General features: G+C 36.9%; 1 protein-coding gene across 2 annotated transcripts in view; it reads left to right on the forward strand.

Moving 5' to 3' along the window:
• Nucleotides 1–23,337, forward strand: part of PIK3C3 (phosphatidylinositol 3-kinase catalytic subunit type 3) — a 144,115-nt gene that overhangs the window by 75,907 nt on the left and 44,871 nt on the right. For both annotated transcript variants that reach the window (XM_049900023.1, XM_049900022.1), the window contains exons 14-16: nucleotides 13,098–13,203; nucleotides 14,791–14,907; nucleotides 18,213–18,344. In XM_049900023.1, the coding sequence (XP_049755980.1) occupies nucleotides 13,098–13,203; nucleotides 14,791–14,907; nucleotides 18,213–18,344 (355 nt within the window). The remainder of the gene's footprint in view (nucleotides 1–13,097; nucleotides 13,204–14,790; nucleotides 14,908–18,212; nucleotides 18,345–23,337) is intronic.

Here is a 23,337-nt window from a genome sequence, read left to right on the forward strand (position 1 = left end):
GCCCTCATGGCATAATGGTTAAGAGCTTGGCTGCTAGCCAAAAGGTCGGCAGTTCAAATCTACCAGTTGCTCCTTGGAAACCCTATGGGGCAGTTCTTGTGTGTTCTGTAGGGTCACCATGAGTCTGAACTGACTCGACGACAACAGGTTTTTTTGGTTTGGCTTATGTTCTTTTTAAATTGTGCTTATGGAAATGCTTATTAGCACCACTGTTTCTCTTCCTTTCACTAACTTTTCAGAAGCTTAGTTATAACAGGGAAAAGTAGTGGGCTTTTTAGTTATAACAGGGAAAAGTAGTGGGCTATTTATAAGTAGTCTAATACGTCACAGTCCTTCAGAAAGTGTGTATTTTCACTTTACCAAAATATGCAATTATGGAAAAATAGAGAGTTGAAATTTAAAGTTATCTCATTTTACAGATGAGGAAACTGAGTCAGAGACATACTATAATTAGAAACTGAGGCAAATACCATGATGTAGACCCTGAACTAGGACTGGGTCATTTATCTAGCAGTTTGCCATGTACAGAGTTCTCCCAGTAACCTTTTCTCATTTGTCCTTCTGGAGTTAAGTACATATCTGTATTTTACATATGAGAACAGGTTTCCTGAGTGAGTTGAATGAAAGAGAGAAACTGAGGCACAGTTAACATGAAGTTTGGTTCCCTTTATCTGTCACAAGATTCTAAAGTGTAAAGATCAATTAGACTGATCATTGAGAACTATTTTGATTCAATGAAACAATGGTATTAAATGCTATATGTTGTTGTTGTGGGTTGTTGAGTCAATTCCAACTCATAGTGACCCTATATAACTGAGTACAACCGCCCTGTAGGATTTCCAAGGCTGTAATCTTTATGAGGAAATCCTGGTGGCGTAGTGGTTAAGTGCTTTGGCTGCTAACCAAACGGTCAGCAGTTCAAATCCGCCAGGCGCTCCTTGGAAACTTTGGGGCAGTTCTGCTCTGTCCTATAGGGTCACTATAAGTTGGAATCGACTCAACGGCACTGGGTTTGGTTTTTTTGTTTTTGTTTTTTTTTTAATCTTTATGAGAGCGAATCACCGGATTTTTCTCTTGGTGGGTTTGAACTGCTTAACCATTGCCCCATCAGGGCTTCTTAAATGCTACATAGGAGATCCTTATCAAGTTTTCCAGGGCAAACAAAAGACTGCAGGAGCTAGGTAAGCCCTATGTGAAGGCTCCTTTCCATTTGAAAGGAGACTTAAAACTAAATACCACTTTTTAATCTTCTTGACATACTTGATTTTTTAACTTTAGAAATGATTCCTGATTTATCTAATTGTATTTACTGCCTTAATTTAAATGGTATAAATTAATGTGCATCCTGAAAGCTCATTGTTTTGAATAAAAATGAGGCATTTTGCCTTTTCATGAAGAATTTAAACAAAATACTATGGCACTGGGTGGGTTTATCTTGTTTTAAACTTAGTTCGCAAAACTTGCCCTTTGAGTCAAATCAAGACTTAACTTTATTCTCCCACTCTCAAAAGTGGTAGTATTCTGGATATTGCCCCTGTAGCCAAGATGTAGGGAATGCTTTTAACAACACAAGTGTCTCCTGTTTACATCAGCCTCTGCTTAGTGTAAGCCTTTATGATTCTCTTTACAGCAAAGAAAACCCACCATCAAGAATCTTAACTAAAGTCATTTTGCCCTCTTTGGAAACTGTAATTTTTTTTTCCCTGCTGGCCTCAGTAGTGGGAAGAAAAATAGTTCTCTACTTTTACTTTAGCAGTTTAATGTAATATTCATAAAACTACATTTTCCTCACATTAAATTTCTGTGTATCTTTGAAAATATATCCACAGAATATGTTAGCTAGTTGTTAATCACCACTTGCCTTTGAAATGTTTACTTAGAAATTCTTGCATAACCAAGGAACTTCTATTTTCTTTTAATATAACCTATTGCTTCTTAGTGTTCTCCATTATTCCAATCTGATTTTTTAACTGTATGTCTGTTCACTGGTGTTATGGAAAAATACTTTCTCATGAAAATCTAAGTAAATATTTAAAAGGAAATAAAGAATAAAAAAGTATAGGGTATGTTGCCAAGTTTTTGGGAAAGTACTTGTAAGCTTCCTAGATATTTTAAGATTAAGAAGATTTTATGTTCTTTTTAATCATTTTTAAGAATTTCTTCCTAGGTATTTTTGCTTCCTTACAGTGTTTATGGCAAGTTTTCTCTGGCTCAAAATTTATAATCTATACCAGTCAGTATTATAAGAAGAGAGCTATATGTATATATACTTGTGGTGTTTTCGAATTACGTATTCTTTGGCTTTAACTGTAGACCAGATGCCATTGTAAAACTTGAAATTAGTTTTGATAGAATCTTTCATCTCTTATTTCAAGTAGGAAGAGTTTTCAAATCGTTCTGAGAGCAGCTGAACAGTAGGAAAAGTATAAGACAAGCAGTTTTCAACAAGGCGATAGTTTCTGTTCATAAAGAGCGCTTTGTTTTCTCCATAGGTAATAAAGTGCAGCCCCAGCTCCCAGGCTTATAAGCATTCCATCAAACTTAAACTTGATTTGTGTTTCCCCACTATATCTCCGATTCACTGAAGCAACAGCATATGCTATGTCTATTCATTCTCTTAGGAGTAATTGTTTTCCCCATATTTACAGCCTGTATATTACATATGCAGAAATACTCATGGGGAAAAAAGCTATAGATATGGATTCTTGACTTTGGTAGGCACCGTGTCTGTGATTATAGGGTAACAATAGGGAAAATAATTTCAAATAGTTGGTTTAAAATGGTCATTTTCTTCCTTTAAACATGGACAGAATAGTATAAAATATTAATCAAACAATAGAATTTCAATGCCTCTTACTCCAAGCTTTCTCTATTTTATCAGATGTATTAAAACAAAATTTTAATTGATTGTGCTATTTTCTTTTGAACATTTTGAGTTTTCTTTTTCATTTGTTGTTCCCTTTCCGGTGATTTAAACAGGATTCCTGCTGCAGCTGAATCCTGAGGGGCCTGTAATTGTGCAGGCAATCCATTTAAAATGAATAGTGTCAACCTTTTAAGCCACAGAGGGAAGTTATAGTCTCCAATCTGTGAGGTGTTGGGCATCAGGATCTATAGATCTTTCCAGTTTTTTATTTTTATAGCCATTCTAGCATGTTGAAATTGAGAGTAAACTTTCAGTGCTTTGACATGTTTTCTGTCACTTCTAAGACCTCTCAAGGTAATAAAGGTTATTTACCCCACAAAACAAAATTACCAGGAAACAAGTAGCCCACTGATGTGACCTTACAATGGATACCCCAGACAATTTTGTCTACATTTCTACTTTAAGATGACAGCCTTTGAGGGACTATCTTAGAGTGCTTTGTAGAACCTAGCTTACAGATGTGAACAGAGAACTAGAGTGATTTAAATCTAGGTCTTCTAGTCATGACCTAACCTTGTCCGTCATATTTGGAGATGACACTTTTTTTTTTTTTTAAATAAAAATGACTCTTTTTGCAGTAGAACTTTGGCATGAATGATTCTGAGAGGTCATTGATATTCGATCCTTATTAGCATCATATGTCCTCAAGTATAGGAAGTAGCCATGGCCATAATGTTTACGAGCTGGTCAGGGAGACCTGCACATAACAATGGGGACTGCATGTTGTATGCAGTCACCTGTCTGTGTTGTCCATTTAGAAATTTGTTCTCTGTGGAAGAAAAAATAATATATTAAGGTAACAGAGAGAGTAAAAAAAACTTCATGTGAAAAGTAGAAGCATATGAATTGGGTTCGGGTAAAACCATATTGACAGTTTTATAGTATAGAACCACTATTTGTTTGACATTCCTGGAACCCCATGAGTAGAAATAAGAAGTTATTTCTTATCCGTAGCCCACTCATCTGGAACAGATCTGTCCAGCTGAGCTTTTTGCGATGATGAAAATGTTCATCGATACCGCTCATGTGGCTACTTAGCGTTCGAAATGTGACTGAGGAGCTGAATATTTATTTCATTTAATTTTAAGTAATTAAAATTTAAATTTGTGTTTGGTGTCTAGTGTCATGTGTGTCTAGTGGCTACTATATTGGAGAGCACAGTTCTTGAAGACATTTTTTATTTAGTAATACATTTTTGTTTTTAATTTTTATTGTGCTTTAAAAGTTTACAAATCAAGTCAGTCTCTCATACAAACGTTTATATGCACCTTGCTATTTTTTTTTTATATATACTCCTAGTTACTCTCCTTCTAATGAGACAACACACTCCTTCCCTCCACTCTCTATTTTCATGTCCATTCAGCAAGCTTCTGACCCCTTCTGCCCTCTCAGCTCTCATCCACACAGGAGCTGCCCACATAGTCTCATGTGTCTACTTGATCCAAGAAGCTCACCCTTCACCAGTATCATTTTCTATCCCATAATCCAGTCCAATCCCTGTCTGAAGAGTTGGCTTTGGGAATGGTTCCTATCTTGGGCTAACAGAAGGTCTGGGGACCATGACCTGCAGGGTCCTTCTAGTCTCAGTCAGACCATTAAGTCTGGTCTTTTTACGAGAATTTGAGGTCCCATCCCACTGCTGTCCTTCTCCCTCAGTGGTTCTCTGCTGTGTTCCCTGTCATGCAGTCATCAGATTGTAGCTGGGCACCGTCTGCTTCTTCTCGTCTCAGGCTGATACAGTCTCTGGTTTATGCGGTCCTTTCTGTCTCCTGGGCTCCTAATTACCTTGTGTCTTTGGTATTCTTTATTCTCCTTTGCTCCAGGTGGATTGAGACCAATTGATGCATCTTCAGTGGCCACTTGCTAGCATTTAAGACCCCAGATGCCACTCTCCAGAGTGGGATGCTGAATGTTTTAATAGATTTTATTATGCCATTTGACTTAAATGTCCCCTGAAACCATGGTCCCCAACCCCCGACCCCTGCTACACTGGCCTTTGAAGCGTTCAGTTTATTCAGAAAACTTCTTTTCTTTTGGTTTAGTCTAGTTGTGCTGACCTCTCCTGTATTACGTGTTGTCTTTCCCTTCACCTAAAATAGTTCTTATCTACTATCTAATTAGTGAAAACCCCTCTCCCTCCTTCCCTCCCTACTTTCATAACCATCAAAGAATATTTTCTTCTCTGTTTAAACTATTTTTGAGTTCTTATAATAGTGGTCTCATACAATATTTGTCCTTTTGCAACTATTTCACTCAGCATAATGTCTTCCAGATTCCTCATAGTTATGAAATGTTTCACGGATTCAACATTGTTCTTTATCTATGCGTAGTATTCCATTGTGTGAATATACCATAATTTATCCATTCGTCCATTGATAGGCACCTTGGTTGCTTCCATCTTTTTGATATTGTAAACAGTGCTGCAGTGAACATGGGTGATATCTGTTCGTGTAAAGGCACTTATTTCTCTAGGATATACTCCAAGGAATGGGATTGCTGGATCGAATGGTAGTTCTATTTCTAGTTCTTTAAGGAAGCACCAAATCAATTTCCAAAGTGGTTGTACCATTTTACATTCCAACCAGCAGTGTATAAGTGTTCCAGTCTCTCCACAACCTCTCCAACATTTATATTTTCTGTGTTCTGGATTAATGTTGGAGTGAGATGAAACTCATTGTAATTTTATTTGCATTTTTGTAATGGCTAATGATTGTGAGCATTTCCTCACGTATCTTTTAGCTACCCGAATGCCTTCTTTAGTGAAGTGCCTGTTCGTATCCTTTGCCCATTTTTTAATGGGGTTGTCTTTTTGTAGTTGAGTTTTTACTGTATCGTGGATTTTAGAGATCATACGCTGATTAGAAATGTTATAGCTAAAAACTTTTTCCCAGTCTGTAGGTAATCTTTTTACTCTTTTGGTGAAGTCTTTGGCTGAGTATAGGTGTTTGATTTTTAGGAGCTCCCTGCTATCTACTTTTTCTTCTGCATTGTTAGTAATGTTTTGTATAATATTTGTGCCATGTATTAGGTCTCCTAGGGTTGTCCCTATTTTTTCTTCCATAACCTTTATCGTTTTAGATTTTATGTTTAGGTCTTTGATCCATTTTGAGTTAGTTTTTGTGCATGGAGTAAGGTATGGATCTTGTTTAATTTTTTTGCAGATGGATATCCAGTTATGCCAGTACCGTTTGTTAAACAAACAGTCTTTTCCCCATTTAACTTACTTTGGGCCTTTGTCAAATATCAGCAGCTCATATGTGGATGGATTTATGTCTGGATTCTCAATTCTGTTCCATTGGTCTATGTATCTGTTGTTGTACCAGTACTAGGCTATCTTGACTACTGTGGCGATATAATAGGTTCTAAAATTAAGTAGAGCGAAGCCTCCCACTTCATTCTTTTTCAGTAATGCTTTACTTATTCAAGGCCTCTTTCCCTACCATATGAAGTTGGTGATTTGTTTCTCCATCTCATTAAAAAATGTCGTTGGAATTTGGATCGAGATCCCATTGTATCTATAGATCACTTTTGGTAAAATAGACATTTTTATAGTGTTAAGTCTTCCTGTCCATGAGCAAGGTATGTTTTTCCACTTATGCAGGTCTCTTTCAGTTCTTGCAATAGTGTCTTGTAGTTTTCTTTGTATAGGCCTTTTACATCTCTGGTAAGATTTATTCATAAGTATTTTATCTTGGGTGCTACTGTAAATGCTATTGATGTGGTGATTTCCTCTTCGATGTTCTTTTTGTTGGTGTTCTACAGCACTGGGTTTTTTTTTTTTTTTTTAAGAGGAATCCAACTGATTTTTGTATGTTTATCTTGTATCCTGATACTCCTGAGAATTCTTTAGGGTTTTCTGTGTATAAGATCATGTCATCTGCAAATAGAGATACTTTGACTTCTTCCTTACCAATCTGGATGCCCTTTATTTCTTTATCTAGCCTAATTACTCTGGCTAGGACCCCCAGCACAGGGAGGTATGTGCTGGCTTCATGGAATGATTGTGGGAGTATTCCATCCTTTTTTATGTGCTGAAATACCTTTAATAGTAGTCGTATTAACTCTTTTCTGAAAGCTTGATAGAACTCTGCAGTGAAACTGTCCTGGCCAGGGTTTTTTTGTTGTTGTTGTTGGGAGTTTTTTAATTACCTTTTAAATCTCTTCTTTTGTTATGGGTTTATTTGTTCTACCTCTGTTTGTGTTAGTTTAGGTAAGTAGTGTGTTTCTAGAAATGCATCCATTTCTTCTAGGTTTTCAGTCGTTAGAGTACAATTTTTTGTAGTAATCGGATATGATTCTTTAATTTCAGTTGGGTCTGTTGTGGTATCACCCATCTCCTTTCTTATTCAGGTTATTTCATTTGTTTCCTCTCCTGTTTTTCTTAGTTTGGCCAGTGGTTTATCAATTTTGTTAAATTTTTCAAAGAACCAGCTTTTGGTCTTGTTAACTCTTTCAGTTGTTTTCTCTTCTCTGTTTCATTTAATTCTGCTTTTTTTTTTTAATTTTTGTTATTTGTTTTCTTCTGGTGCCTGAGGGTTTCTTTTGTTGCTCTCTTTCTGTTTGTTCAAGTTGTAGGGATAATTCTTTGATTTTGGCCCTTTCTTCTTTTTGGATGTGTGCATTTATTGGTATAAATTGACCTCTGAGCACTGCTTTAGTTGTGTCCCAAAGGTTCTGATAGGAAGTGTTTTCATTCTCATTGGATTATTTGAATTTCTTTATTCCATCCGTAATGTCTTCTGTACCCAGTCGTTTTTGAGCAGGGTATTGTTCAGTTTCCAAGTGTTTGATTTCTTTTCCCTGCTTTTTCTGTTACTGATTTCTACTTCTATGGCCTTATGGTCAGAGAAGATGCTTTGTAATATTTCAATGTTTTGGATTCTGCTAAGGCTTGCTTTATGACCTAATATGTGGTCTGTTCTAGAGAATGTTCCATGTGTGCTAGAAAAGAAAGTATACTTGGCTGCTGTTGGGTAGTGTATTCTGTATATATCTATGAAGTGAATTGGTTGATTGTGGCATTTAGATCTTCCCTGTCCTCATTGAGCTTCTTTCTGAATGTCCAGTCCTTCACTGAAAGTGGTGTGCGTGAAGCTATTTCACTTTTGAATGCTGTTAGAATTTATATATCTTGCGGCCTTGTCATTGGGAGCATAAATATTTAATATGGTTATATCCTTCTGATATATTGTCCCTTTAATCATTATATAGTGTCCTTCCTTATCCTTTGTGGTAGATTTAACTTTAAAGTCTATTTTGTTAGAAATTAATATTGCCACTCCTGCTCTTTTTCGATTGTTTGCTTGATATATTTTTTTTCCATCCTTTGAGTTTTAGTTTGTTTGTGTCTCTAAGTCTAAGGTGTGTCTCTTGTAAGCAGCATGTGGACAGATTGTGTTTTTTAATCTATTCTTCCACTCTCTGCCTCTTCATTGGTGCATTTAGTCGATTTACATTGAGGGTAATTATGGATAGGTATGAGTTTAGTGCTGTCATTTTGATGTCTTTTTTTGTGTTGTTGACAGTTGCTTTTTCCCACATAATTTTTTTTGCTAAATAGTTTATATATTGTCTTTTACTCTTATTCATTGTTGTTGATTTTGTTTCTACCGAGTCTCTATTTTTTTCTTACATTTTCTTTTGATGAGTAGGATTGTTAGTCACCTTTGTGGTTACCTTAATATTTACCCCCATTTTTCTGTGTTTAAACCTATCTTTTATTTCTTGATATCTCCTTATCTTCCTCTCCATATGAAAGATCTATGACTGCATTTCTTACTCTTTTTATTGTTTTAATGTTGTCTTCTTTTATGTAATAATATTGCTGTTTCACTGCTTTGAGTATTTTTTTATCTTGATTTATTTTTGTGATTTCCCTGTCTGGGTTGACATCTGATTGCTCTGTCCAGTTTTCTAGTCTTGGGTTGATATCTGCTATTACTGATTTTCTGACCAGAGTACTCCCTTTAGTATTTCTTGTAGTTTCGGTTTGTTTTTCACGAATGCCCTAAACCTCTGTTTATCTGGAAATGTCCTAATTTCGTCTACATATTTGAGAGACAGTTTTGCTGGATATATGATTCTTAACTGGCTTTTTTTTCCTTTAATACTTTGTATAAGTCTCCCCATCGCCTTCTTGCCTGCATGGCTTGTGCCGGGTAGTCTGAGCTTATTCTTATTGACTCTCCTTTGTAGGTGACTTTTCGTTTAACCCTAGCTGCTCTTAAAATTCTCTTTATCTTTGGTTTTAGCAAGTTTTATTATAATATGTCTTGGTGACTTTCTTTTCAGATCTACCTTATGTGGAGTTTGATGAGCATCTTGGATAGATATCTTCTCGTCTTTCACAATATCAGGGAAGTTTTCTGCCAACAAGTCTTCAACAATTCTCTCTGTATTTTCTGTTATCCCTTCCTGTTCAGGTACTTCAATCACTCGTAGGTTATTTCTCTTTATAGAGTCCCACATAATTCTTAGAGTTTCTTCATTTTTTAAAATTCTTTTATTTGATTTTTCTTCAAACATGTTGGTGCCAAGAGCTTTATCTTCAGTCCCACCAATTCTGCCTCCCACTTGCTCACTTCTGCTCCTCTGACTTTCTGTTGAGTTGTCTAATTCTGGAATTTTATTGTTAATCTTCTAAATTTCTGATTGCTCTCTCTCTGTGGATTCTTCCAGCTTATTAAATTTTTCATTATGTTCTCGAATAACTTTTTCAATATCTTCAACAGCTTTATCTGTGTGTTCCTTGGTTCTATGTATTTCCTGATCTCTTTCCTGATGTCTTGAAGAGTTCTGTATGTTAACCTTTTGTATTCTGCATCCAATAATTCTAGGAAGACACCTTCATCCAGAAGATCCCTTGAGTCTGTTTTGAGAGCTTGTTGAAGTGATCATGGTCTGCTTGTTCATGTGATTTGATATTGACTGTTGCCCCTGAGCCATTTGTGAGTTATTGTATTAATTTATTTTATGTTTGCTTACTGTATTGTAGCTTCTTACTTTGGTTTGTTTTGACATGCCCAGATAGGTTGCTTGAGTGAGCTTCCTTGATTATTTTTGCCTTTGAAGCTCTAACGTCCTGTCACCAGATGGCTAGAGCTGTTATCAGGTGTATCAGTCTAGGAGTCCATTCACTTTTCTTGTATGAATTCGGTTCAGGCGTCCAGGTAGCTGATCATCAAGTATGTGGTACAGGCTCTATCCTACAGTCTTAGAGGGGCAGGGGTGATTGGTGTAGGTACTGGTATCTGGTTGCAGCAGGGGGTCATGCACTGAACAAGGCAGCGTGCTGACAAACTTTCCCTGAGTTTCTGTGAGGAAAGCGTGTCCTGTTCCGTAGAGCGCACAAGTGGGTAGGTTCTGCAGATGGACCATAAGCACCCAGTCCTTTTGGTTGTCAGGACTGGGAGGTACCAGTTATCCTTGGACCCCTGTCAGAGGTGGCTAGGTGACCTAGTGGAGCCACCATTCCTTAGGACCCTGATGTGGGTAGGTGAAGACCCTGTTTAATAGGCAAAGTGGTGTCAAATATCAAACACCCACCTCCCCGCCACACAGCTGAAACAGTTGCAGCCTGCCAGCAAGAGCCTGTTCTCTTAAAATAGGCCCACACAGGTTCATGCAGGCTGAATGGTATTCAAAGTCCATGGACCGTTTGTGTCTGGACAGAAGCTGCTTTTGTTCTGAGCTCCCCAGGTTAGTGGATCTGACAGATTATCTTTTCCCGCCATTGTGCATTTATTCCTTCTCCAAGGCCGGCAGAATGGCTCAGGGCACTCAGCAAGGCCTATCTCAGGCCCAGGGAAGTCAACAGCCACTGAAACCACCTTGGGGGCTGGGGTGCTGTAAAATATATGCAAGTAGTTAGCTTTTGCCGAGAGCGCTGTTCTTCTCTGGGTCTGGATGTGTGAGTAGGCTGTATGGCTGGCTCTTTCTCCCTGAGGAAACTGTGGCCAAATGCTATCACGAGCTCACTGCAGTTTCTCCTGGGAATGGTGCCTGAGGGTTCCGGGCAATTCAGGTCCAGCAACTCCTCTCTGCTTTTGAACTGTCTGTCCCTCTCCCTGCTGCTCAGTCCATTTTCTGACTTTGCCTTTGATGTTCAGGACTCCTAGCTTGTCATAAAAATAATCATTTCACTTGTTTTTTCCGGGTCTTTTTTGTAGGAGGGTTCACCGGAAGCATCTGACTACTCCGCCATGTTGGCTTCACCCGTCAGTAATACATTTTTGATTTAGAACCGTTGTTGAGAACATGATATAACCCAGAATTACTTGAATACAAGAAAGGAAGTAGCGGTATGGCTCTGAGCTCTATGACTCTGGGGGATGGTAGAACATCTCTTATTATCCGTAACGTTGTACTAGGCAGTAGGTAGGGTAAGACTTTTTTATCAATCTTTAAAACAGTTTTTTTTTTTAATAAGACTATTGGATGTTTAAGGGTATACTGAAAGTTTTTAAGATATGGACCCTGGCATCAGTTTCTTTATAGCCTATTAATAGAGCTAAGACTTAAACATGTGGAAAAGTGACCCCATGCAGTATATATCAGAGCTTCGTTTCCCTTTTTGGCAAAGTTGTAAACCCTGCTACATGAGAAAGTCCTTTAGTACAGGCAGAAAAAATGTCCCATTTAGTGTAATAAGTTCAGTTTTAAACATGTTCAATTAAAGATGATAGACAGTATCTTGAAAAGTGGGTCTGGTGCTTTAAAATTAAGGTGAATGAATGGGAAGGCAGGCTGTATAATGAAATGGAAAACTCGACCTCAGATGTGAAGAAAGGGATTCATATTTGAAAATTCCCAACATTTAAATAATGGTAAAATCCATGAAATTGGAGTTGTTTATTCAACAATAAGATATTGAGCACCTACTATGAGCTCATGCGTAGAAGTGCTCAACAGAAGGCACTCTGCTGTCATGAAATTAACCTTCTAGATGGCTGAGTATACTCTTTCCCAAAAGTAGCATAAGGGAAAATAATAAGTGGCTGTGCCTTGAGAACTGAAAAGTCATACCATTTAAGGGGGTTGAAAAGTTCATGTAGTTTTTTAAAGATAAAGAGTGGTAGAGTTAGTTAGCTCAGAGTAGAAAGAACTCTTGTCTGAGAAATCAAAGTTCTATGAGTTATGATTTTAGCTCTATCCTTGGAAGCTCTATGGGGCAGTTCTACTCTGTCCTTTAGGGTCGCTATGAGTCGGAATCGACTTGGAAGCACTGGGTGTATCGAATAACTGTGCCACCATGAGCAAAATACAGCCTCTCTCAATTTCGCTCTTGATAAAACAATCAAGATCTAGGTCTGTGTTTTTCAAACTATACATCATGATCAATTGAAATCAATTTAAAAGTTCACAGCTAGCATATGTTATCTAAAGAAAAATGAAATACAACAGAATAAGAAATATTAGCGTATTGCTCATTGTAACGGTATTACTTTGTGGAAAAAATCCCCCCTTTTTTATGCGTGTGTGTGTACACATATGCCTGTGTGTACTGAGTTGTGATATAAAATGCATTTGCTATTATGGTTCATTCTCATCAGAACATTTAGAAACTATGGACTATGTGATCTCTAAAATCTAATCCAGACCAAGGCTTATATAACTTTATAATTGTGTAAGCAGTTTATTTTTATGAAAATGTTTAGCATTTCTTTAACTCTCTAACACTACAGTTTTATGAGAGAAAAATTGAGGATTACGTGGAAATTGGATGGGAAGGAAAAAATCAAATTATAAACTTTATTCATTTTTTAGAAGTTACTAAGTAGCTTCAAAGTGTTTTTCAGAGCAAGAGAGCCTTATGTAATCCTACAAATATTACTTAGATTGTGGAGACATGAGTTCCTGTTCTTGAGTTACTTCGTTAGATATGTGACCCTAGATGACCCCTGAGGACGTTAATGCTGTATCTGCTTCATAAAATACTAGGCGAATATGCTTGTTTTAATGGCAAAACTTTAAGAAAGTTTAGAATGTTGCACAAATATAAGGGATCACTATTATTAATTTACCTTTTATTGATGGCTGTATATGTCACTCCTTAATTTTTGACTTTCAAAATTCATATTTTGCAAATAAGAATTAATGGGAAGGTATAAATATTTACAAAATGAATCTGAGTTTTTTTTTGTCATATGAATGACATAAAAATATTTTTAAGGTATGTGATAGTGGAATGTGAAGATCAAGATACTCAACAGAGAGATCCAAAGACCCATGAGATGTACTTGAATGTGATGAGAAGATTCAGCCAAGCATTGTTGAAGGTAACTGTTTAATACAGGTGTTGGCAAGTGGCAGTGCACGGGCAAATCTGGCCTCTCAGCTGCTTTTGTACGTCTCATGAGCACACAATGGTTTTTACATTTTTAAATGGTTGAAAAAAATCAAAAGAAGAGTAATCTTTTATGATACATAAAAATTATGTGAAATTCAAAATTCAGTGTTTGTAAAATTGTATTGCAACATAGTCATGCTCATTTGTTTTCATATTGTCTGTGGCTGCTTTTCTGCTGCGATAGCAGTTAAATAGTTGGAATGCAGACTGTATGGCCCACAAAGCCTTAAATATTTACTCTTTGGCCGTTTAAAGAAAGTTTGCTGACCCTTGATTAATTAAATAAGCCCGTACATGAAACAAGAGAAAACAAAACTGTGCCCACTTCCTCTCCCCCCGCATTTTATTTTTGTTGTCAAGACTGGATGCATCCCCAGAAATCTGACAATGGTCGTAGTGCAGCGGCTGTATGTATAACTGATATTTTTGCTTCTTTAATAGTTTTTAAGTCACAGCCTTGAAAACCCTGTGAAGCAGTTCTACTCTGCACACATGGGCTTACCATGAGTTGGAATCAACTTGATGGCAACTAACAGCTAACAACAACATAATAGTTTATAGAGATTTGTGAGGCCATTTTTTTCCAAATGTTCTTGTCATTCTTAAAGCAATGTCACAGCTCTGTCTTCACTTCTGTCACTTACAGCCTTTGTCACCCTGTGAAGACATTTCCGTTTCTCTAAGCTTAAATATCCTTATCTTTGAAATGGGGATGATAATATTTGTCCAGCCAACCTTACCAAGATAATTGGAAGATTAAATGGAAAAATGTATTTTATACTAATTTATGAATTGGTAATCACCATGTATTAATTATACCATTTAGTTTAAAAACCCAAAACCAAACCCATTGCTGTCGAGTGGATTCCGACTCATAACAACCCTCTAGGACAGAGTAGAACTACCCCATGTGGTTTCCAAGGTTGTGATATTTACGGAAGCAGACCATCACATCTTTCTCCTATGGAGCGGTTGATGGGTTGGAACCACTGTTTCGGTTAGCAGCCAGCATTTAGTTTATATGACTTGTATTTTACTAAGCATGTGCATGTTATGTTGCTGTTTGAGTATTATCCTTTCAAAAAAAAAAAAAAAGATTTGTAGTTCCTTGAGGATAGTATCTTATTGCTACATGCCAGAATATTTCTGAAGACATCATAGACTTCCAGATATTTACTGAATATCTATGGAAAATGAGTGAATGCATGATAGGTGAAAGAATCCTCCCTAGTCACATGGTTGTATGTAGATAAAAATGCTGTTTTGATAGGCCAGTACTCAGTACTGAGTACTAAAGACTCAGGTAAGTTTTCAGCTGTGGAAGGATTGATGGTATTTAACTAAGATAGCATATTTCTCATTATCTCTGAATCAATATAATTAATCCTTTTCAATTTTACTTTGTATTGATATTTGCAGCTGTTAGAAGAATAAATAAAGATCGCCCATGCTATTAAAGACACTGTGATCATTATGCTACAGAGAACTTCCTTTCCTTTCCTTTGGTTTCCTTCAGGGTGATAAGTCTGTCAGAGTTATGCGTTCTTTGCTGGCTGCACAGCAGACATTTGTAGATCGGCTGGTGTATCTGATGAAGGCAGTGCAGCGTGAAAGCGGAAATCGTAAGAAAAAGGTAAGCTTCTCCTGGGCTTTGCTTTCTATTTATGACCAAGCATGGCTTGGCAGTATAAAATGCCAGGTTTTGGCTATGATATTTTTGGAGTGTTATTTATTGTGAAATTCTTTTCGTGTAACCATAGTGATAAGATCACTTATAAACATTGATAATGTGGGGGATGCTGTTTTATGAGCTTATGTATATTGATTCCTTTAATCCTCACAACGACCCTGTAAGCTGGGTACTATTATAATCTCAATTGTAAGGAAAAGGAGGAATAGAGAGGTTAAGTAACTTGCCTACGGTCACATAGCTAGCAAGTGTTGAAGCTGGAATTTGTACCCAGGTTCTGACCCCAGAGTCCATGTTCTTATCTCCAGGGCTCTACTGGCTCTCATTTTAGAAGTTTAGTATCTTAAAATTTGGTACGCTATAGAGATCATTTAAACTATAACTTAGAAGGAAGGTTTAGAGTCCTTGCCCAAGTTTGCACGACTAGTCGTTAACAATAACGTTGGCCTTGTGTCTGTTCCCTTTACTAGTACATTAATCTTTTTCTCAACTGTGAAGCCTCTGCTTGATGAGTAGAATAATAAAGTGTCTATTCATATGTCATTTTTTCCTGTGTTTGTAGCCTAAATTGTATAGAGGATTTACTTCACATCTTTCTTTTAACTAATGCCATTAGATAACAGGCAGATCTTTTTTGATGGTTTTTGTAAAACAACACATTTTGCTATTATTCTTATTTTTGGGGCTTATGAGAGAAAAGTGGAGAGAGGAAAAGAAAAGGAATTGAGTCAGGAGCTCAAAGGCAGGGGATCAGGTCTAAAGAGAGATGCTAGCAAAAATATTTGAAAAGAATAATGTCTTCAATGATAGGGAGGGGAAAATAGGCTGAGGAGAAACATGTTCTTATTTAGCTGGCAATTTCCTTGTTGTTGAGACGAATAGCAAACCATGGTTAAATAAATGAATCCCTACCGCTGTTCCCCCCAGAGCACCTCTCCCCAGAGACGTACCTGTGTGAGAAGTTGTGTGGTCCCAAACCCTGCCAGTAGAGGGAGTTCTCTGCTCTTGTGACTTTCAGTTTGGGGCTTATGTTTGAAATCACAGCCTGTTTTTTGTGTGATGTGCTCTTCTGGTTAGCAAATGAGCCTCTAGTTATACCTCAGTTGTAGCTATTCTGGAGGATAACTACCTATTGGGGACATTGCTTAGAGCCCCCCACAATGAATTTTGCATGTGCCACACAGCCTTTATTTTATGGCAGACTATTCTTAATATAATCTCAATATTAGTTAAAAATCCTTTCAGGTGTTTTCTCATGATCCGGTAAATGATTAATTTTATTTACATAGATATAAAGTACATAGTATACTAGAGAATGGCAGTGGGGTGGGTGGGGATACTAGAGAATGTTAGATATTATGGAGAGAAATTAAGCAAGAAAGGGAAATAGGAAGTACTGAGTTCAAATAGTGTTTGACTTAATAGATGGTTAGGAACAGTCTCACTGAGAAGCTGACTTTTGGACAAACACCTGAAACAGGTGAGGGAGCAAGTCATGTGAATATCCCAAGACCATTCTAGGCAGAAGAAACAGCAAGTGCAAAGGCCCTGAGGTTTGGTATGGCATATGTGAGAAATAGGAAGAAGTCCAAGATGTTTGGAACCAAATGAGTGGGGGAGAGACTGGTAGAGATGACAGATGATGGGGGACCAGTTGGAATATGTCTTTAAACCATCATAAGGTCTTTGACTTAAACATTGAGTAAGAGAGAAAACTCTTAGAGGTTTTGAACAGAGGAGTGACATGGCCAGACTTTGTCATTTTAACAGCAGCATTTTGGGTGCTTTTGAGAAGAGACAATAGGAGGCAGAGGTTGAGGGGTAAGAGCAGTCAGAAGGCTGTTGTAATAATCAAGGTGAGAGATGATGGTGGCTTGGATCCCAGGGGTCATAGCAGTGGAGGTGGTTGAGAAGTGGCTGGATTCCTTACCCTGCTCTTATTGTCTGTTTTCTGGCTGTCTTACTGTTTATCGGAAACCCTGGTGGCGTAGTGGTTAAGTGCTATGGCTGCTAACCAAAGGGTCGGCAGTTCGAATCCGCCGGGCGCTCCTTGGAAACTCTATGGGCCAGTTCTACTCTGTCCTGTAGGGTCGCTATGAGTCGGAATCGACTCGATAGCACTGGGTTTGGTATGGTTTGGTTTTGGTACTGTTTATCAGCACCTTGACAAAGATAAAATAACTTGAAACTGAGATTATTTGACGTTACATCATGTTAGTATATCTAATCATACGTTTAGTTGGGGCGAAATTTTATTCTGTTGGATTTATTTATTGACTTTTGTAAAGAGGATATAGAAATTCATACCAGTTCTGTTGATTTTAACTTGATAGTTCATCATTCAGTAGGAGGTTTGGAATATTACTGAAGGGAAGGGACTTAATTTTATATATTGGTAGTACTCGATAACATTTTTCTGAACATCCAGTCACTGGTCCTGAGTTCACCTTTGACGCATACTGTGTCTTTTCAATTATTATTGGAGTTGGAATGCTTTTTCCTGCTTAAATTGGCAAGTAGGATTTCCCCCCTTAAAGAACAAGCTCACCTTATTAAAGAATGCAAGACTGCTACACCTTCAAAGGAAATTGTTTTGAAATTGAATAGACAGGCTTGCTGTAAACACTATAAATGTTTCTAAATGATGAAGCCATTTCATCATGACTTGGATTTTTCTAGTTTGTTCTGAAATCTTGGCTTAATGCCAAAATTAATGTCAGCAGAAGAGAACGATGATACCTTAGGGAATGTTTCATCAGACAGAGTCAATGGAAGGTAAAAGGTAGGGTCTAAGTTTCTCCAAGTGAACTGAGTTTCCTTCTTAAACTCAAAACATGTACCAGAGCAGCTTAGTAAAATGCTCACGTAATATTTGGTCATGCAAAATAAAGCTTCAAATAAAATTACAGTTTCTCTCTATGTCTTCACAAATCCTTTGAAAATAGAAATTGAATATTTAAGTCCAACTTGAATATATTCCTGATTATTTTTTCTGCCGTAGCAAGAGAAATGCATTCCCTGTTCTTCCTGTGAAGGTCTGGCTCCTGAGTCAGGGATTGCTTCTTTCGAGGCATGCTGCTGCTATTGTTGGGCTCCTGGTACATGTATCTCTTTTATGTTACTTTGCATATGTTTTTTATGGTGTTCTGCAAATATCTTAAAGTTAATAGAATCGGTTTTTATGTCTGTACAATTTGTTTTATAAACTGCTTTACCATTTTAACTTAATCCCTTCTGATGTGTTCTAGAATGAGAGACTACAGGCACTGCTGGGAGACAATGAAAAGATGAATTTGTCAGATGTAGAACTTATCCCACTACCTTTAGAACCCCAGGTGAAAATTAGAGGGATAATCCCAGAAACAGCTACATTATTTAAGGTAACTGTGATAGATCTTTATTGTATATGATTATAGCCTAATTCTTTAAAGCTGGAGTAGGGACAGTACCTTGGAAAATTATTATATCGCTGGGAATATTTATAATCTTACTTGATTTGTAAATGGTAGATAAAAAGGTACTTTCAGTGTGTTTTTTTCTTAAGATTTTCGTGTGTTACCATTACATGGGTATTTTTGTATGAAATATATAAAATCTTTTTATCTCTGGGTTATTTTTTAATCTTTAATCCTTCAAACTGTTAACCAGAGCCACACCTATTTTTCCCCAGCAATGTTTTTTTTTAAAGTTAAATTAATTATGCGTTCAGTTTTTAAGTTCAGATGATTAGATATGAGTTGCATTTACCTTTTTTGACATTTCTCAATTCTCTATCTGTTTACTGTGAACTTTTTTCTTGTATTTTCAAGTAGCAATTTTCTTTAGTCCAGACTTTATTTTGGCTGGCCACCAATTGGACAGGTGTAGATAACTGATGGCAGCTGCCTTCTCTAATCAAGCGACAGGGTTAGAGGACTGAGCATCATTGCCTGTTGACCATCATTACTGGCTGGGCTTTGTACTTACAGATGCCTGTGAGACATGTACTTTAGGTATTATGATTCTAGGGGTGGATGGGCATAAGTTGTATTTGATTACTTTGTATTAAATAAGAAAAGATTTATAAAACAACTAATATATTTAAAAAGGTATGGAGTCAAAGTAAGAAATAGTTCACATTTTTTTTAAGAGGTGTTTTTTTAAAGCAACCTGTTTGAGTCCAGCATATACAACTTAAACAAAAGTTTCATAAACAATACTTAATCTTGCTACATGTTATTTTCTATTCTTTTAAAGATTATTCTTTTGCATTAATTTTTAAATGTGGCTTACAACCTATTTTATTGGTTTCGGAACTAATTGATGGATTACAACCTGCAGTTTCAAAAATACTGCTATAGAAGATACAGTGAATATGTTTTATTAGTTCACACTTACAGTCCAGTTGAGGATGGAATGTAAAAAGCTGCACACAGTGCAGTGTACGTGTAACAATTGGGCTTCCTTTGGGCTGGAACTTCCACATAAGACCACACCAAAAAAACCAGACCCATTGCTGTCAAGTTGATTCCAACTCATAGAGACCTTGTAGGACAGAGTAGAACTACCCCATAGGGTTTCCAAGGTTATAATCTTCATGGAAGCAGACTACCACATCTTTCTCCTGTGGAGTGGAGTGCCTGGTGGGTTCAAACTGCTGAGCTTTTGGTTAGCAACCAAGCACTTAACACAAGACCAGCTTCTGATATTTTTTTTCTCTAAGAAATAATCAGGAGCCCTGGTGGCATACTAGTTAGAACTTGGCTGCTAACCAAAATGTTGGCAATTCAAATCTACCAGCCACTCTTTGGAAACCCTATGGGGCGGTTCTACTCTACCACATAGAGTTGCTGTGAGTCGGAATCGACTCGACGGCAGTGGGTTTGGTTAAGGAATAATCAAGAACAGTGAGTTAAAATGGTAGTTTTGCCGTTTTTTCAAACATAGTGGGAAAGAATATCTAACACACAGTAAGACTTAGAAGAGCGGGATATAAAAATGTGTATCTGGTACTATTGTTAGATGAACACTTTTTATCCTTAATTATACTTTTGATCCTGGACACTTTTTATCCTTAATTATATAGTATTATAATCGTGTCTTATCCTACGCAAAGTAGGTGGTAAATAATGTATCATGGGGCATCTTTTTGATCCTAACACCTAGATTTCATTTTTTTTTTCTTCTAGCTCTTAAATATATGGGCATCCTTGAAAAGTTGGTTTGGAGATTAGAAATAATGTCTCAGGGGCAACTACTAAAAAACTCTAGCATAGTAGTTCTTAATTGTTTTTGGGTCATGGATGCCTTTGAGAATCTGATGAAAGTGATGGCTGATACAGTTTAGAAAACTGGACATATGCTCACACATACCTGGAAATTTCTGCCTACAGTTGTAGGGGGATCCATGAATCCCTGTTGTCCTTTCATGAACCCCTTGAAAATGTTAAGGACCTTTTTTTCTAGTATTTTTGAGAATGTTCTGTAGAAAACAAATTCAAAGTGGATTAAGAACCTAAATGTAAAAATTAAAACTATAAAACTCATAGAAGAAAATGCAGGGACAATGCTGTCAGGCCTAGCTTTTAACAATGGACTATCTAATATAATAACAAAAGCACAAACAACTAAAAGACAAAATAAATAAATGAAATCACATAAAAATTAAAAACTTCGGTTCATCAAAAGACTGCCAAAAAAGTGAAAAGACAAGCTACCAACTGGAACAATATCTTTGAAAACTGTATACCCAATAAGCATCTAATAACCAAAGTAGATATAAAATTTCAACAACATGACCACAAAAAGACAAAAAAAAAAAACAATCAAAAAATGGGCAAAGGACTTGAATAAACATTTTACCAAAGAAAGACATTCAAACGGCCATCAAAAACATGAAAAGATGCCCAATGTCATTAGGCATCAGAAATGCAAATCAGAACCACAATGAGATACCATTCTGCTCCCACTAGATAGCTAAGATTAAAATATACACATATATGTATGTAAAATGTTGGTGACAATTTGGGGAAATTAGAACCCTTGCCCTTTGCTGGTAGGAATGCAAAATGGTGCAGCCATTATAGAAATCTGTGGCAATTCCTCAAAAACCTAAAAATAGGACTACATATGATGTAGCAGTTCCATTGCTAGGAATACTCCCGAGGGACTTGAAAGCAGTGACACAAAGAGACGTGTGTACACCAGTGTTCATTGCAGCATTATTTACAGTAGCCAAAAGGTGAAAACAACCTAAATGCCCATCAACAGATGGATGGATAAACAAAATGTTGTACATACATACAATGGAATGCTATTCAGCCAGAAAGCAGAATGAAGTGTTGAAACATGCTACAACGTGGATGGAGCTTGAAGATATTATGCTGAGTGAAATAAGTAAATCACAAAAGGGCAAATATTATATGACCTCATTTAAATAAAAAGACAAGAACAGGCAAATGTGTAGAGACCAATGTTTATTAGTGGTTACCAGGAACGAGAGGGAAGAAGAAAAGAGGGGCTATTTCTTATGAAGCATTGAATTATAGTTCACAGTGAGGAAAAATTCACGTTGATTAAGGGTGGAGTTATACACCGGATTAATGTAATTGCTGTCAATAAGCTGTACACCTGTAAAAAGTTGAATTGGCAAAAGTTATGTGATGGATATAAGAACAACAACAAAAAGAGGCTACTTATAATCAAACACTACATGGGATTTGGTTTCTTTGGAGGTTTAGGGCCATAGTTTCATGGGCTATCCCAGTTAACTGGCCTAATAGCATGTTTAATACTTCTGTTCTGTCTCCTAGTTTGTTGTATAGTACCTGGGGTCTTAAAAGCTTGCAGGCAACTATCCAAGGCATAACAGTTGGTCTCTAGTCACCTGAAGCAACAGAGGAAGAAGGAGAGTCAGGAATAGGAGAAGAAAATGGAATGTGTGGCCTCTGTGAATAACTGCCTCCTTTGCCATGAGACCCGAAGAAGTGGATGATGCCCAGCTACCATTACTGAACATTTTGATTAAGGATTCTGTAGAAGAATCCTGATCAAAAGGGAAAAAATGGCAGAAAGGAATTTTAAATTTTCATGGAATCCATACTTTCTGGAGCCATGGAGGCTGGATACACTCCCGAAACTATTGCCCTGAGATAATCTTTAAACCAAAAATATCCCCTGGCATCTTCTTAAAACCAAACAATAGTTTAGCTAAACTAGTAAAGGATGTCTGCCTTGCTTATTGTACTGTTTTAAGATCTATCTATATGGGATCAAATTGACAATAGCAACTTGAAAGATTAGGTGGGAACCTTAGAGGGCAGTTTATGCTAATGGAAGAGGAACAACTCAGAAAAGGAAAGAGAATGGTTGCAACTTGAAGAACGTAATCAGTGTCAATGAATCGTATGTGTAGAATTTGTTTAATTGGTGTTTGTTCTGCTGTGTATGTTCTCAGCAACAACAATAAAATAAAATATAAGAAAAAGAGTTATTTCTTAGACCTTAGCTTGAGAGCCAAAGCTAGATCTGTGTGGAGAATGGACCCCGTAAGGCACTGGGATTAGTGCTAGTTATGCCGCGGTTGTCAGCTCAGATGATTTATAGTTTTTCCTTAAGGGAAATCAGAACAAAGATCCTCCTGCCCACCATTTATCTTAAGAAAGATCATTTCCAGTTACTCTTGAGCTTTTAGGGACTAGGGCGCAAGGTAATTTATAGAATACATTCTTTTACCAATGATGATAAAAGGATAAAATTAAGATACATTTAATGTGTAAAGTCTGGGAGTCCCCGAGAGTTTATGAGTTCTAAACATATATTGTTTGAAGCGTTTTTGATACCTTTTCCCTCATTTTATAGGAAAGTTTTCAAACATGTAACAAAGTTGAAAGATTTTTACAGTAAACAACGATATACCTACTGCTTTGACTCTTTGGCTGACATTTTTCAGTCCTTATTACATGTCTGTTCATCCCTCTATGTGATACTTTTTGTGCTGCTATTTTTCATGGCCTATTTTATTTGTCTGACATTTCTCCAAATTTCTATCATATATAATTTTCTCTCACTGGTCATCTCTTAGAACAGTTTTCCGACTGTTCTCCAACGCAGTGTTCTCAGTGTTAGCTCTACGTGAGATTTTGTATGATTCTTAATTTAATTTCTCTTTTCTTCCTGTTGCTCATTTCAGTATGTACCTAAACTAAATCAGAGATTTCATCTAACTAAGGAGAAGATTCTGGGGAAAACATCATACAATTTTTCCAGAAGAAAAGAGAGGTGTTTGAGATCTCCTTTATTTTATAAATGAGTAATTTTAATCTCACAGAAACATGTTGTCACGTACCTGTCATTAGAAACCAAGTCTCCTGACTTCTTACCTGGCACATTTTT

The sequence above is a fragment of the Elephas maximus genome, chromosome 11 (assembly GCF_024166365.1).
Source record: "Elephas maximus indicus isolate mEleMax1 chromosome 11, mEleMax1 primary haplotype, whole genome shotgun sequence".
Taxonomy (NCBI): Eukaryota; Metazoa; Chordata; class Mammalia; order Proboscidea; family Elephantidae; genus Elephas; species Elephas maximus.